Below are 16,022 nucleotides of genomic sequence, written 5' to 3' on the forward strand. Positions count from 1 at the left end.
AGAGGTAGTATGGGGAGTTTGAATTGTAAGCCAATCTATGTTTACATCCCCTAGAATGATGGTTTCATTAAGGATGGTCTGTGAGAGGTGGTGTAGGATGTTCTCCAGTATACTAAGATTATCACCAGGGGGGATGTAGATTGCTACAACACTTATGGTGGTAAAGTTGTTAAGTTTAATATTGGTAAGTAGGTGTTCAGCTGTAGAAAAAGTGGGTAGAGGGAGGTTTGGGGTAGTTATTGGGAGGTGGTCACGGAAGAGTATGGCTACTCCTCCTCCTCTTTTCTTTTGTCTATCAAGTCGTAGGATGTTATAGCCAGGTGGGGTAATTTCACTATCTTTATTATATGGTTTCAGCCAGGTTTCAGTTAGGGTGACTATGTCAGGGGTATAGTTAGCTAACCAGGCATGGAAGTCCTGCACTTTATTTACTACACTCCTGAGGATGATAGAGCAGAAAGATACTTGCTTTTTTAAGGGGGTGAGGTTAGTAGATGTTTGTACAAGAGGATTATTAGTTATGGTAGGTTGGGAGGGGCCTGGGTTAGGATGGATGTCTCCTGTTAGAAGTAGTGGTTTGAAATAGAGTAAGTGTTTAAAAGGGGAGAGACATTCTTTTTCTGCTTTGATGTGGTTGGGAGGGAGGGAGATAAATTTTATTTTAGGAAGGGGAGTGGCATAGTTTGGGTTAGAAGGACTGGTTTGCAGAGGAGTCTCGGGTTCGGTATTTGGATGTAGAGTACTGTTTCAATATTTGTATAAGGTAGTGACCTTTTCAGATGCCCAAAGTGAGACATTTTTATGAAAACATCAGATTTTGCTGGACAAACTCTACCCGCAGCCAATGCAAATGACTGTACATCACTTTTTTAGTTGAGAACTCTGCTAAATATCACCTGCTAAGATAATACAAATATAAGTAAAGACTTATTGTAGCATTTGAGTTGCATATGTAGCGTTGTCGCCTCACAGTAAGACGCTGTTCGGTTCGATTCTCAGCTAGAGTGTCTTCTGCGTGGAGACATGCGTGAATGAGTGTACCTTCGTGGAAGGTTGTGCGTCAGAGCTGGCAACTCGGCATGTAAAAATCTACTGCCAATCATTAGTGGGTCGGAGTTCCATTGTGGCGACCCCTAACCGGTAAAAGCCGAAAGACACAACAACATGCTGTTCATACCTCCCAACTGTTTAGATTCCTGCCTCATATTTTTGGTCTGTTTCTCATAAAATTGTGATTTCCTGGCAATGTGCTACTTATACAATTTGGCTGTACATACTAACTCTGTTAACATTTCCCTTCTAACAACACTACACTACTTCTCTATAAGTAGTTACATTCCTAGCTGCAATTCTCACCACAGAAGTATTACTAACTATGCACTACTTTGCCTAAGTGATTCTCCCTACTTAATTTCCTAACTAATGTTATGTTCCTCCACATATATAAGTTCAACCATATATTTGTCTATATTCAAGTGTTTAAAGTCTTGTTCTATTTCAGACTATGTATATATTTTTGTTTTTACATTTTTGTCCTGTAAATGTGTTAACACTCATTTTTTTGTCTATAATTTCTATTACTTGATGTGATGACTTTGTATGTAAGCTTAAGCTGGAGCTTTTCTATCCCCCCCCCCCCCCCCGGCCTCTGCTAAACATGGGCACTGTCCCAGTCAGACCATCCTGGTAAACAAATGTAAAATAAATAAAAATAATAAAAATCACTGGCAAATCATTGAGAACTGAAGTCAGAAAATAATGGCAAATATTTGAGTTTCAGACTTCACATCCTTCAGAAAAAATCAGGTTAATGCAAAACCTGTTATTCTTTCTACTTTCTAAATTTGTAAGGGTAGTACTTATAAAAAAGGACACCCATTTTTGGCCTTTGCAGGTGTTTCAGATACAAAACAGTTGTTTTATGCGACTACTAAAGGAAACATTTTTTCTCATAAAATCTCAGGACATTTGCCATTTTTCATTTCTTCTTCTTTTTTTTTTTTGTAGGACACGAATGCCCAAATAGGGACTGTCCTGTGGAAAAAGGGACAGGTGGTAACCTAGCATTTTTAAGATTGAAAATGGGAAACATTTCTCACAGTGTGGTACAGTTGACAGGTATGAATGTAAGCTCTTTCGTTGGAGAAAAGGATGTCATGAGACCAATACAAATTTAAAACGTTTTCACATTTAAGTGATTTTCTTTTTTTTTCTTCTCATTTTGGCACAGCAGTTATAGTATTTTTTAAACCTGTTCCTGTACAGTCCCGATTGTGATTTTATGCAGGTGTAGTATAAGGCATCTATCTCAGCTTCTTTGCTCAAGATTTCAACCTGGGGAACAAATGCCAAAAGGAATACTTTTTAAACATTAATTAGCTTACAAAATAATAGAACAGCAGAGTTTGCATCAAAATGCACTTTTTGAACAGTAAGAAGAATGAAACGCGACTTGGACTCATTGACCGAGTGAAACCCTTAGTGGTTTACCAGAAATACGCGTCAAAAATGGGTGTGGGGTGTGGGGTGTGGGGCAAAATCATGGATAGTTTATAAGGCATGATGTGCGAGTATCCATAAGAATGCCATCAAACTATTGCCTGTTAATGCAAATCGCAATGACGTTTACAATTGTGGTACATGCTTATCGTTTCAGAAATTACTGTCGTCTTCCCTGGCAGTACAACATAATGCTCAGAATTAAAGCTGGCTTAAAACAAATACGTTTCAGACGCTCAAAATAAATATAATCGCAGAGATAATTCGATGTCATTATATTTTCATATATTTGGTAACACATTCCAACATTCTCCTGTACTGTTATGCTGGTACATTTTGGAACTAAGTATTTATTAGGATTTCGTGTTTTTTTTTTGGTAGGGCATAAATTTGTGTAACACCGGAAGTATTGCAAAAGGATTTCAGTATAGCGTTGTATACATTTCAGTTTGGTTTAAAGGGGTTGTTGTTTTCCTTCATCCGTGGTAGAAAATGAACGCGCCCCCAGCCTTCGAATCGTTTCTACTTTTCGAGGGAGAAAAAAAGTAAGCTAAAACCGAAGTGAAAGCTTAAAGTTAGTTAATAGTTATATTTTGGCACCTTTTGAATAGACAGCGTGGAAGAACGTCATGATTGTAAACTGAATGGACATGTTATTGAGAGAAAATGATTGCGTGAATTTGATTGTACTTGCAATGAAAGCCTTAGTTGAGGCCATCTATTAGTAAATGTAATGAAGTGAGTGTTAGGATGCCCTTTTTGGTATGGGACGGATCTTAAAAGTGATTTGTGGTGGTTATGTTTTCATTTATTGTTCTAAATTGACCTTTAGTAACTTGGCAAGTTGATTAGTTTGTTGTCTCTTTTCAGCAACGTCTCCTGTTCCATGATAGGAAGCTACAACATAGCAAAAGTGAAAATGCACAGTAAAGGTGTAGTAATAAACAATCACAATATGGCATAGCAGGCAGAATAACACGATGCATGTTAAGTAATACAAACCGTAGGTAATAGTGTGTTATAGAAAAGAGAAGATTATTTACAGTATTTTAGACATTGTCAACATATTTGTAGTATTTTCAAGTTGGATTGTATTGTCTTAGGTGATATTTAGCAGAGTTCTCAATCAATTGGGGACAAATCCAGAAATAGTCCGGAACTAATATGACTCTGTCATTGTCCATGTTGCTGTGAATGACCTGTGACATACCTCCCTGGACTACATGAAAAGAGACATGGAGGAGCTCTCCGAGGCAGGTATGACCCTAGCCCTGAGTAGCATCCTGCCATCACCCAGAATTATACCCCAGTACAAGGACAAGAATGATTGATTTCAACAATTGGCTAAGCTTCTGGTGTCATTCTAAGGGGATCCAGTATCTGTCTGCCTGGGATGACATGCTCGGTAGACCACGATGCTTTGCCAGAGATGGCCTGCACCTGTCGCCCTTAGGATTCCGGATACTGGCTAAGGCTCTTGCCACCCCTATAGTGCCTTTTTTAGACAAGGTTCAAATGACAAATTCACCACCTTAACAGGTACAAGCAAGCAAAATCTGATGGTAATGCCACTCAGTGCTAGAAGTCTAAACTTCAAAATGCATTCACTCGAGGCACTCATTAAAATGGAGAACATCAACATCTGTGCAGTGACAGAAACCTGGTTCAAGGCTCCAGAGAGCACCCTTACATTACCAGGCTATAGTTCATACCACACCTTTCGGCCACCTAACCTGGACCGAAACACTAAAGGCAGAGGCGTGTCCATATTCATTAAGGATATCCACACCTCCAGACTAGTTGCTCAGCATAATACATCCAAGATTATCCAAGTGCAACTAACTCTGGGCAAGACTGCAATCCAAATTGTGACTTGCTACAGATCCCCCACCATGCCCCAGGATTCCCACTCCTCGTTTCTTCATACACTGGAAAATATTAGGGTATAACCCAACACCCTAATAATGGATGATTTCAACTATCCCACCATTAACTGGGAAAACTACTCGTGTACCAACTCTTTTGCTTAGCGTTTTCTGGAATTCATAAATTCAAATGCCTTGGATCAACTTATCCACACCCCCACCAGGGGCAGCAATATCCTAGACCTGGTCATTACCAACATGGGTGACCGGCGTTCCACACCAGAGGTCAGTTCCTCGTTGGTCAGCTCTGACCACAAGCTAATCACCCTAGACATCCACATCCCACCTCCACCACCCATTAGGGAAACCACTGTAAAAAAAATTCTCCAAAGCCATCTTCACGCTTCTTAAGACAGACGTGGCAAACTTCATGACACCCATGCAGTTGGACAGTAGTGGTACGACTGCTGAATCCTACACAAATGCACTTTATAAGCACTTACACGAGTGCATGGATCGTGCTGTCCCTAACAGAACCAAGATGCTATCCTCCAAAAAAAGGAAGCCAATCTGGTGGTCCCCTGCCATAAACAAACTCTACAACAGAAGAAAGAAACTGTTGCAAAAAGAGTAAAATTCCATGATTGGAGGAACTCCCTGGTCAGCCTCAGTAAGAAGCTGAGATCCCTCATAAAATCCTCCAAAGCTAGTTACGAAAACAAAATCGCCACTGATTCTGAAGACAACCACAAAGCATTCTATAGCTATGTCAAGAATCTTAATGGCCACACTCAGATCTGCTCTGAGTTACAGCACAATGGCACTAAATATACAGAACCAACAGATATTGCCAACATCCTGGCAGATAGGTTCAGTGCTAACTTTACCCCCCCCCCTCTCACCCTCTAAAGGGCCCATCTCTATACCGGAAGAATGCAAAGTTCCTGTAATCACGGCTGCACAGGTAAAAAAACACACTCTCCAAAGCCAAGAACACAGCATCCATGGGACTTGACAACATCCCAGGCAGCATTCTACATGAACTGCAGAATGAACTGGCACCCCACCTAAGCACCATGTTCAATCATAGCCCCACCTCAGGCTTTGTGCCCACTGAATGCCGCACAGCAACGGTTATCCCTCTCCACAAAGGGGGAGCCACCACGGACCCTGGGAACTACCGCCCCATTAGCCTAACGAGCCTGGTCTGCAAGGCCATGGAACATACCATCATGGATCTTGTACACAAAGACATTGGTAATCTCCAAACTCTGGACCCCACCCAGTTTGGGTTTGTAAAGGCAGATCATGTCTCCTAAACCTGATAGACTTCTTTGAAGCAGTCACCAAAGCCATAAACGAGGGTAAGGTGGTTTACACAGCCTATCTAGATCTCACCAAGGCTTTTGACACCATCCCCCACTCTGGAATTATAGATAAACTCACTAAACTTGATATAAATCCCTATGTCACAAGATGGGTTGCCAACTGGCTCACTGACAGAACCCACACTGTGAAAGTAGCAGACTCCAAATCCGACTTCAGACCAGTGACAAGTGGAGTACCACAGGGTTCAGTCCTGGGTCCTCTCCTGTTTCGTATCTACTTTTCTAAAGTACAGGCTAACACAGAAGGTCTTTGGCTAACGAAGTTCGCAGATAACTGCAAACTAGGAGCCATAATCAAAACTGCTAACGATGTGGAGATCCTACAAAAGGGCCTCATGGAGACAGATGCCTGGTGTCAAAGCCATGGCCTCAAGCTCAATGCCAAGAAGTGCATTTTCATTCCCTTTGGTAAAAACTCTGTACCCATGAGCTACCACATAGGTGGTAGTCTACTTAACACCGAAAGTCTGATAAGAGACTTTGGGACACAGGTGGACAGTAGTTTCTCCTTTGATAATCACATCACCACAGTAGTCAGGAAATCCTTCTCTATCTGGCACACCTCATCATAAAAGGTTTCACATCCAGGAAAAAAGAGGTCATTGTTCCCCTCTACTCGTCACTCATTAGACCCATTATAGAGTACAATGCTCCTTTTGGTATGTACTTCACAAGACCTCTGCAACAACTGGAAAGGCCGCAGAAATACCTCACAAAGAGGATTAGCAGCCTCAAACAGATGCCTTACGCAGACTGTCTCAAAAAAAACTCCAGCTTTACTCCTTCGCATATCGCCTACTCAGAGGCGATCTCTGCCTAACATACAAAGCTATGTCAAACCCAGAGCTGTTGGACATGCTCCACTTAAAGAAATCTCAATCCCTCCGAGCTACATGCTCTAGGAACCAAAACCTTGTCACTACAGTTAACAGAACATGCCGGAGGGATAGAGTCCTGTCCCAGAGACTTCCCATACTCTGAAACAAACTACCTATCTATATTAAACAAAGCTCCTCATTAGCACTCTTCAAGAAAAATCTTGATGATTGAATGGGAAATAGGAAATTCACCCTGGGGCTCTGCTCGACAGGGGCACAGGAAAATAATTTTCTTGGGTGGCAAAAGCCAGGGTATCTTTTTTGGCTAGGCTTATATAGGCCCTAGGGTCAATAGCCTAGTACCTACCTGTGATCCTATGACACATGTAAAATAATAGTAAGTAGAGACATTGACAGAATAAGAAAAATGTGAATTAATATCCATTTTTTGAAGTAAAAGAAGTTTATAAGCCTAATTGCCATATTAAGAGTAATTCTCCACTTTTTTTCTCAGAAGTCGCCAGTTTTAGAAGGGATTACAAGGGTCAGAGCATTTGAGTCAAAATCAGGGACATTTGAGAGGTATGATAATTACTGTTGGCATTAAACTTACTAGGTAAAAAACTACAGGCAACTAATTTTAGAAGATGTTCTTTTAGTTTAGCCTCAAAGCCATTGAACGTTTTTGGAGAAGGTATTTCACCAGGAAGTTCATTTCATGTTGCTGGTCCAAGTTTAGTGAAAGTGCTTTCCTCTAAAGACAGTAGCCAAAGTGAGGGGGTGGATGACATATTATGATACAGTAGAGTGCAAAGTAACTCTGTAGTTTGGTTGCTTACTGATAATCAGTGAAATACCTTTTAAGAGGTCAGAGTAGTGGGTATGATTGTCTCAAGGAGTATTACAAGGGAGAAGGTGTATTCAGTCTCGGTAATAAAAACATTTTCTAGTAGCAAGCCATCATATAATTTTGGGATAGTAGTTGGGGTATTTTATTGCAGTTTCAGTTGTAATGTTGATAACATTCTCAATGCATACTGAATGCAAGGTTAAGGCTCCCAGATATTTTTGCTGCGTAACACTAGGTATTAAGTTATTTGAATTATCTTTTAATATGATAGGTGGTAATTAATCCAGAGTTTGAGGTTTAGCAGATAGCATAACATTATATTTTTTTGTTTGAATAATAGTTATTTGTATATGGTACATTGTTTTGTTACAGTATGATCAATGTTCTACTCCAGTTAACAAATTTAAATACATATATAATGCAGTTGTAGTGCTTGAAGGCATTATGGTTTATGATGTGACTCTTAGTCCCTTTGTATTTTCTGATTCTTTTGTTGATAGAAGATGACAGTTTGTGAGAAGAGAGAATGCACAAAATGATTCAGCAGACCACCATTTATGTTTATGGCTGTTATACAGTGCAATGGAAAAGTATTTGCCCCTTCCTGATTTCTTATTTTTTGCATGTTTGTCGCACTTAAATGTTTCAGATATCAAACAAATATACATTTTAGAGAAAGATAACCCAAGTAAACACAAAATGCAGTTTTCAAGTGATGATTTTATTTATTAAGAAAAAAAACTATCCAAACTTATATGGCCCAATGTGAAAAAGTAATTGTCCCCTAAACCTAATAACTGGTTGTGCCACTCTTGCAGCAACAACTGCAAGCAAGCATTTGCGATAACTGGCAATGAGTCTTTGAGGTATTTTGGCCCACTCTTCTTTGCAGAATTGTTTTAATTCAGCCATATTGGAGGGTTTCCGAGCATGAACCACCTTTTTAAGGTCATGTCACAGCATCTCAGTTGGATTCAAGTCCGGACTTTGACTAGGACACTCCAAAACCTTCATTTTTTTTTTTTTTTAAGTCATTCAGAGGTGGACTTGCTGGTGTGTTTTGGATCGTTGTCCTGCTGCAGAAACCCTGTGTTCTTCAGCTTGAGGTCATGAAGTGATGGCCTGACATTCTCCTTCAGGATTTTGTGTTGGAGAGCAGAATTCATGGTTCCATCAGTCACAGCAAATCGTCCAGGTCCAGAAGCAGCCCCATACCATCACACTACCACCACAATGTTTGACTGTTGGCATGACGTTCTTTTCCGGAAATGCTGTTACTTTTATGCCAGATGTAACGGGACGCACACCCCGAAAAAGTTCAACTTTTGTTTCGTCAGTCCACAGAATATTTTCCCAAAAGTCTTTGGGATTATCAAGATGTTTTTTGGCAAAAGTGAGAGGAGCCTTTATGTTCTTTTTGCTCAGCAGTGGTTTTTGCCTTGGAACTCTGCCATGCATGCCATTTTTGCCCAGTCTCTTTGTTATGGTTGAGTCATGAGCACCGACCTTAACTGAGGCAAGTGAGGCCTGCAGTTCTCTAGATGTCCTGGGTTCTTTTGTGACCTCTTGGATGAGTCATCGCTGTGCTCTTGGAGTAATTTTTGTAGGCCGGCCACTCCTGGGAAGATTCACCACATGTTTTCTCCGTTTGTGGATAATGGCTCTCACCGTGGTTCGCTGGAGATCCAAAGCTTTAGAAATGGCTTTGTAACCTTTACCAGACTGATAGATGTCAATTACTTTGTTTCTCATCTGTTACAGAATTTCTGTATATCGCAGCATGATGTCTTCCTTTTTGGGATCCTTTGGCCTACTTTACTTTGTCTGACAGGTTCTATTTAAATGATCTCTTGATTCGACAGGTCTGGCAATAATCAGGCCTGGGTGTGGCTAGTGAAATTGAACTCAGCTTTCTTAAAAATGTGACTAGCCACAATTACTTCATGATTTAACAGGGGGGGCAATTACTTTTTCACATAGGACTATGTAGGTTTGGATAGTTTTTTTTTCCTTGTTAAATAAAATCATCACTTAACTGCATTTTGTGTTTACTTGGGTTATCCTTGTTTAATATTTAAATTTGTTCTGAAATGTTTGTGTGACAAACATAAAAAGAAATAAGGAAGGGACAAATACTTTTTCATTGCACTGTATGAAGTACATCACTAGTTAAATAATGTTTCTGCTTGGGTCTGTACAGGTATCCATTTACTAAACCACTGGTCCTGATAAGTCTTCCCTATCCCCCATCAGCAGTTTCCAGAAATTTAGTCTACTACACTGTGTTTGTGTAAGTTGCAGTGTAAAGAAAGACTGTGACAGAAAGCAAATAACATTTGAAAACAAATATTCTTTTCCCAAGATTAATGGCCAGAGGTGTGAACTTGAAGTGCTGCTTTTCTTATTAGCCTGTTATGACCATTTGAAACTTTTATTTATTTAAGATTGCTAATCTTCCTCAACTGACCCATATTTATAGTCTATGCTTAGTTCTTTCTCACTCATGTGAGACTTAACATGCAAACTGAAGGATAAAAAAAGGTCGCTCAGACAAACCATTCAGAAAAAAAAAGTGCAAGAAAGACCTAGCCAAGCTAGAATATTTATTATGTAGTACCACAACTCTCTAGTGAATGTCCAAGTGATTTAGATTGTAATAAAGGTAAAACATTTAAATTCATGATTCTTAATTGAAAAAACTTTATGGACTTTGGTGATCTGGCAGCCACTGCTGCAGGTCCTTGACAGTCTCAAGTCCAAGGGAAAGGTACTTTTTCTTTTGTATAATGGGATGTACCATAGGGGTGCCATTGACTACAAAAAGAAGATTGGTTATTTACAATGACCTGGTATAACTTGTGTGTACTGTCTTTCAGAATAAGCCATGGGTGTAAGTAGTTTGTCTTTCAGGAAAACGAGCTAGATGAGTTATGCCTGTGGGCATTGCTGTAACAAATGGAAAGCAGCTAGGGCAAATCCCAGTGCATACATGTATATACAGTATCAGCAAAACAAAAGAAACTGAAAGTAGGAACCATGAGGAGACACTTTAATGGTTAATGTACAGAACACGTAAAAGCACACAAGTGCTTTCACATCAGTACAGGTGTTTTCTCAATTCGTGTTTTGGAGTGTTTAACAAAGTCCATAAAATAAGCACATGGCCTTTGAGATCCAATTGGAAGCTGTAATTTAGTGTTTGAAAGTTTTTCATTGGCACAGCTGGATCTACTGTTGGGTTTAACGTGGTAATCCATAAATACTCAGAATTCTCAGTAAGTATTTTAATGATGGAGGTGGAGATGTAAGGTTAATTAACGTGCAACATCATGAGAAGAAACTTGTGTGATTGATGGAAAGAAGCTATGCATTTGGCGAATGTATGACACAAATTTGCCTTTTTTATATAATCTAGAAGTTGATAAATACTGTCCTTAAAGCACCTGTCCATTTTACCAACCTAAAAGCCACATAATGGCTCTTTGTTGGATGCAAAGTGTGGTGGTTAGAGGTGAACTAAGAGTTGAATAGTCACTGTGATGACGCTTCATCTAATGATGAACTCCTGCTCATTTTACTTGTGCTGTCATATTGGGTTTTGGGTGCAAGATCAACTTTTATGTGATGGTGATACTGAAGTTTAAGTAGACCTAGACTAAGGATTTCTCCAGACATGACTGCAGCAGATAGCACTGTCAGCAATTAGTTGGGATGTAATTCACGCAATTAGTTGGGATGTAATTCAGGGTCATCATATTAACTCATTGAAAGCCTGAATCCTTGGTGGGGGTGACTGAAGGAATGACGTGTTTACTCAATTTTTTCTTTTTTTTTTTTAATCATCACTGCTAGGGTGAAAGTGATGCTATGGGGTGACTGCTTCCTGGACTGAGCTCCAGAGATGCTGAGATCAGCTTTCAGTCATAAAATGCATTGGTGTACTCTGTACACTTACTAAAGGCCATGCAGAGTCACTGGAAAGGTGAAGGGCATGGAAGGGGAGCTGTGATCTAAGAAGAGACTAAGTCTGAACTTATTTACATTAAAATTGCTTTCAGCTCGCATCTCCCTTTCTCAGTATAACCAGCTATTGTGTAGTGTGAGCATGAACGATGTGGGAGAGATGAAGTTAGAGAAGGTGACATCTCAAATTATACTTAAGAAAATACTAGAGTAATGTGGTTGTAGGGTCCTGGAATTCATTTTGGGCAGTGATTAAAGACCATACATCATTGGCCTGGTTCGGAGCAAAAGAAGTACTGGGCCTGCTTTTGCTGGGACCGATTGGTAAGCTAGCTCCAGTACTCGTATAAACTTAAGTCTTCTGTCAACATCTTAATATGTTTGTCTGTTAAAATAATGTGACATCATAATAATGCTTATATTCCAGGTATAGACTTAAATAATTCTTTTCTCCCCTTTAAGCATTTTGCCCCAGTTCTTTGACTATTATCTTGTGCAGAAGTATCCTTTGTTTCGCTGACAAAAATTTCCAGCTATCCCTGGTGCTGTCCTGGGACATATCAACCCAGAAAATTAAACTTGCTCGCTGTAGGTTGAGAAACTGCAGTGCCCCGCCTTGTCCAGCATCTTCTTTAATTCATAGTATATTTTTAAGCCCCAACTTTCCCCTTCCTGTTTCTTCACAGCACATAGTGCTGGTGTGAGCTTAGCATAATGACACCAGGTTTACATTTCCACACACTGCTCAGAAGGCAATGCACATTTTTCCTTTTGCAGAGTGCTGTGGTTCCTGTCTTCTCTGAGAAGAATTGTGTAGCAGAAACTTTTCTGAAACACTGCCTTTGAGTCGGGCAAGTCAGCCCCAACTGCTGACTGCTATGATCCACCCCACCCCATCCTACTCCTCAGGCAGCTCCTCCAGTGCCTGTATCTTTTCATTGATTTTGGGTTTCCTTATACATAGTCTGGGTAATTTCCTTTTGCCTAATGAAGCTGGCATTAAAGGTAGCACTTTGCATGTACACTCCTGTTCCTTTTGCCAGCTGTGTTGTGTTTTATAGAAGCATTATTATATTGTTTTACACTTTGTCTACTTCTCTGTGCCAACACACACACGCACAAACTATACCTTTTTCATGTTTGACTAAAAGTTGAGCTAAACTGAGCTTTTTAGTATTTCAAAGTATTTATTTTTTTCCATTAGTAACTTAAGTTCACCCCCATCTTTAAGCTGCCATTTTTTCCCTGCATCTCGCAGCTTTCACTAATGCAGTTCTCTAATCTTTGCTACTAATATAATACTTATTTGTGAGAGTCATCATTCTTTCTCTTCTGCTGCCTTCTAATTATTAACTTGCAACCCAAAATTTTGCAGTTCTATGGTAGTTAAAACATCCACAATACTAAAACATTGACAGCACTATAAATAAAACCAAAAACTGATAAAAGAATGTAGAAAAAACGTTCCGTTACACCACGTATAATAATATTCACCATGTATTTTAATAGTATTAAGTGCTTTCATCTCATTTACAGAGACGTCATCAGAATACAAAACACCACAATTACTATTCCATTTATATAAACCTCATTAGTGACTTAATTAATTACATAATTGAATTAAGAATCCACCCACCCCTTCAGATAAAATTGCAGTGATAAATTCACATAGAATTATTTTTCCACTGCTAAAAAGACCCAATTGCAATTCTTTGACCCACACCCCATACATTCACATAAAAATTATATTTCTTTAAATTAAAATCCATTCCCGAATATTGATAATTTGTTTGCTCTTTCAATTAACATAGGGGCAATTGATATAGTATCATTTAAACCAGGGGGTAGCATTGCAGCTAACCTGAACTGCCACTGTTTTTATTTTTTCCTTAAGTGATTTTTCCAGTCATCTCCCCTGGGATTTACCTTTATTATGTCCAATATTACGAATTTTGTAAATCACGAATAATAAAGGGAGTGTTTATACAGAGCATTAATTTCTCTTGTTTTTTATATCATTAGTATGCTCATAAATTCTATTTTTTAACATAAGCTCTGTCTTGCCTACATAGAATTGTGTACATGTCATACAGACTGCCAGATAAACTACTCTGCTAGTGCTGCAATTTCCTTTTTTTAAAAATATTTTACTCTTCAAACAGTTATCTAAATCTATACTTCTTGTCTTAATTATATATGGGCACTGTCCACACATACCACATGCTCTAGTTCCTGAATTTGACTGATTTTCCTCTTCCAATTTTCTTTAAAATAACTTTTTAAGATTCATCCCAGTTTTACTGACGAATATAGGTCTTTCACCAACTTTCTTGAATACATCATTGTTGGTTCTAAAAATGTTGCAATTTGTTTCATGGGCGCTTTTTTAACCGGAGTTCCGCTGTGGTGACCCCTAACCAGGAAAAGCCGAAAGACATTAGTACATAGATTAAATTGTAGAACACACACTTTAACAAATCCTTTGTACTCCTATTTTGTAGTACTATCCATATCTTTACTAATTTTGGTTAAGCCTACCCCTAAAGGTGGCTTATAAAACGTACCCCATTTTTCATGTACTTCTCTAATAATCTCATCCACTAAATTCCTAGGGTAGCTTCTCTCCTGAAACATAATGGAGACCTTTTCAAGTACTAGACCTACATCTTCAAGATGTGAAGTAATTCGAGCTCTTATAGCTTGCCTCTTTATAATACTTTTTTCTGTCTTAATGGATGATTACTTTCAAAATGTAGATATGCATTACAAAAAATGTTCTTTCTATATATTTTAGATTTAAATCCTTTTTCTCCATGTGAAATATAGGTGTCAAGATAATTAATACCCTTGATGTCATACTGATAAGTAAAATCTAAAAAGTCTGTACTGGAATTTAAATATTGTATAAAATCCTCTATTTCATGACCAGTGCCTTGCCATAAAATAAATGTCATCCAGGTGATGTGAATACAATTTTATTTTGCCCCAATAAGGAGAATTCTTTACATTTGTATTTTCCCAACCCAGTAGAACTAGGTTTGCGTATACATACCGCCCCCATGGCAACTCCCTTTATTTGTTGGTAGTATTCCCCTTCGAACCACAAAAAATTGTTTTCCAATACAATACTCATTAATTCGCAAGTTAATGTTGCCATGTTATGTTCCAAGTCCAATTCCTGGAGTAAAGCTTTCTCAAATAATGCAAGGCCTTCATCTTTAGGTATTGTGGTAAACAGATCCTTAACATCCACTGTTAAAAAGGTAATCTCCTTTGCCCATATTTCCTTTTTTAATAACCCCAGGAATTCCCACGATTCCTTCACTAAATGTGGAGTTTCCACATGCTATACGCAAGTATCAATTAAAACAGCCAAGGAATGAATTTTGGAGCCTCTTGCAGCTACAGTAGGTCTAAAAGGAGGTTTCAGTACATTTTTATGTATCTTGGGTATTCTGAGGAATACTGGTATTACTGGCCCTTTTCTATATAAAACATTAAATAAAATATAACTCTGAATATATTCTGCTATTAAGTAAATATTTTTCAAGGTATGAATCTATCCTTGAGTATTAGATATTGATCTTGTTTTTAGATACCCCTAAATAAGTTATCTCATCAAATGGTAAATTTTGCATTTTATTTGAATAATCCATACTCTTAAACAGCACATCCCCACCCCCTTTATCTGGAGTCATAATACGAACATGAATGTCTTTTCTTAGATCTATCAATAAGTTATGTTCTTCTCTAGTTAAATTCCATTGTCTCTTGTTATTGTGCCTGGAGATTATATAAATATCTTCCAAAACTAGTTTTTCAAAAGTTTCCACTATAGGATGGGGGGTTATAGGTACTCTTTTTTTTTTTCTTGGGTATAGATATTTCTCCTTTTTAAACCTATTGTATTTTCATTTTTATCCTGTCCAAACATTATATAAAAATTTAATTTCCTGGAATACAATTTCAAAGCAATTATATTACCTACCAAATCTCCTTTTGTTGAAGGAATAAATGTCACCCCCTTTGTAGTCAGTTGAAAGTAATCCTTTAATAATTCTGTCCATGTAATTGTAAATGGTATAACCATTTCTAGTATTCACAATGCTATGTTCTAGTGTATCCAATTCCTGTATTTGTTCCCATTCTGGTATAAATTCCTCTTCCAAGGGGAGTAATTCCTGTTGTATTCCCCCTTTTCTGTATAACGTTGAGCCAATCTCTCCAAGTGTCTGACTACTGGAAAATCCTGTTCCTCTTCATTTAATTGTTAACTGTTCTCCACCCATGTTCCAGTCATTCCAAAGACATGCATCTGGAGTATTTCTCCCCGGGCCTCCGCTGAAAACAGGCTCTGTGGAACCTAGTCGGACATTCCCGGTCAACAAATGTTAAATAAATAAATAAAAATAAATAAAATTACTACCCCTAACTGCTTCACTGTAGCTTTTCAGTTTTCTCTCTTCTCTATTATTGAACTTGTTCTGATATAGTCTCAAACCTTGTGGTACAATTTTTAAAGACATGCATTGATTTAAATAAGCTATGTCAATTTGTAAAGTTTTTAGCTTGAAAAGTCTCTTCTCCAATTGAAATATTAAGTCCTTCAACGAATACAGCTCAGAACCATCATTGTTAT

At 38.4% G+C, this 16,022-nt stretch overlaps 1 protein-coding gene across 2 annotated transcripts in view; it reads left to right on the forward strand.

The window, feature by feature from the left end:
* Nucleotides 1–2,899: 2,899 nt before the first annotated feature.
* The window catches only part of POLR2J (RNA polymerase II subunit J), a 97,926-nt gene continuing 84,803 nt past the window's right edge, over nucleotides 2,900–16,022 (forward strand). For both annotated transcript variants that reach the window (XM_044053854.1, XM_044053855.1), the window contains exon 1: nucleotides 2,900–3,044. In XM_044053854.1, the coding sequence (XP_043909789.1) occupies nucleotides 2,992–3,044 (53 nt within the window). In that variant the 5' untranslated portion in view covers nucleotides 2,900–2,991. The remainder of the gene's footprint in view (nucleotides 3,045–16,022) is intronic.

This window comes from Protopterus annectens, chromosome 13.part0 (assembly GCF_019279795.1).
Source record: "Protopterus annectens isolate FY-2018-M chromosome 13.part0, PAN1.0, whole genome shotgun sequence".
In the NCBI taxonomy this organism is placed as follows: Eukaryota; Metazoa; Chordata; order Ceratodontiformes; family Protopteridae; genus Protopterus; species Protopterus annectens.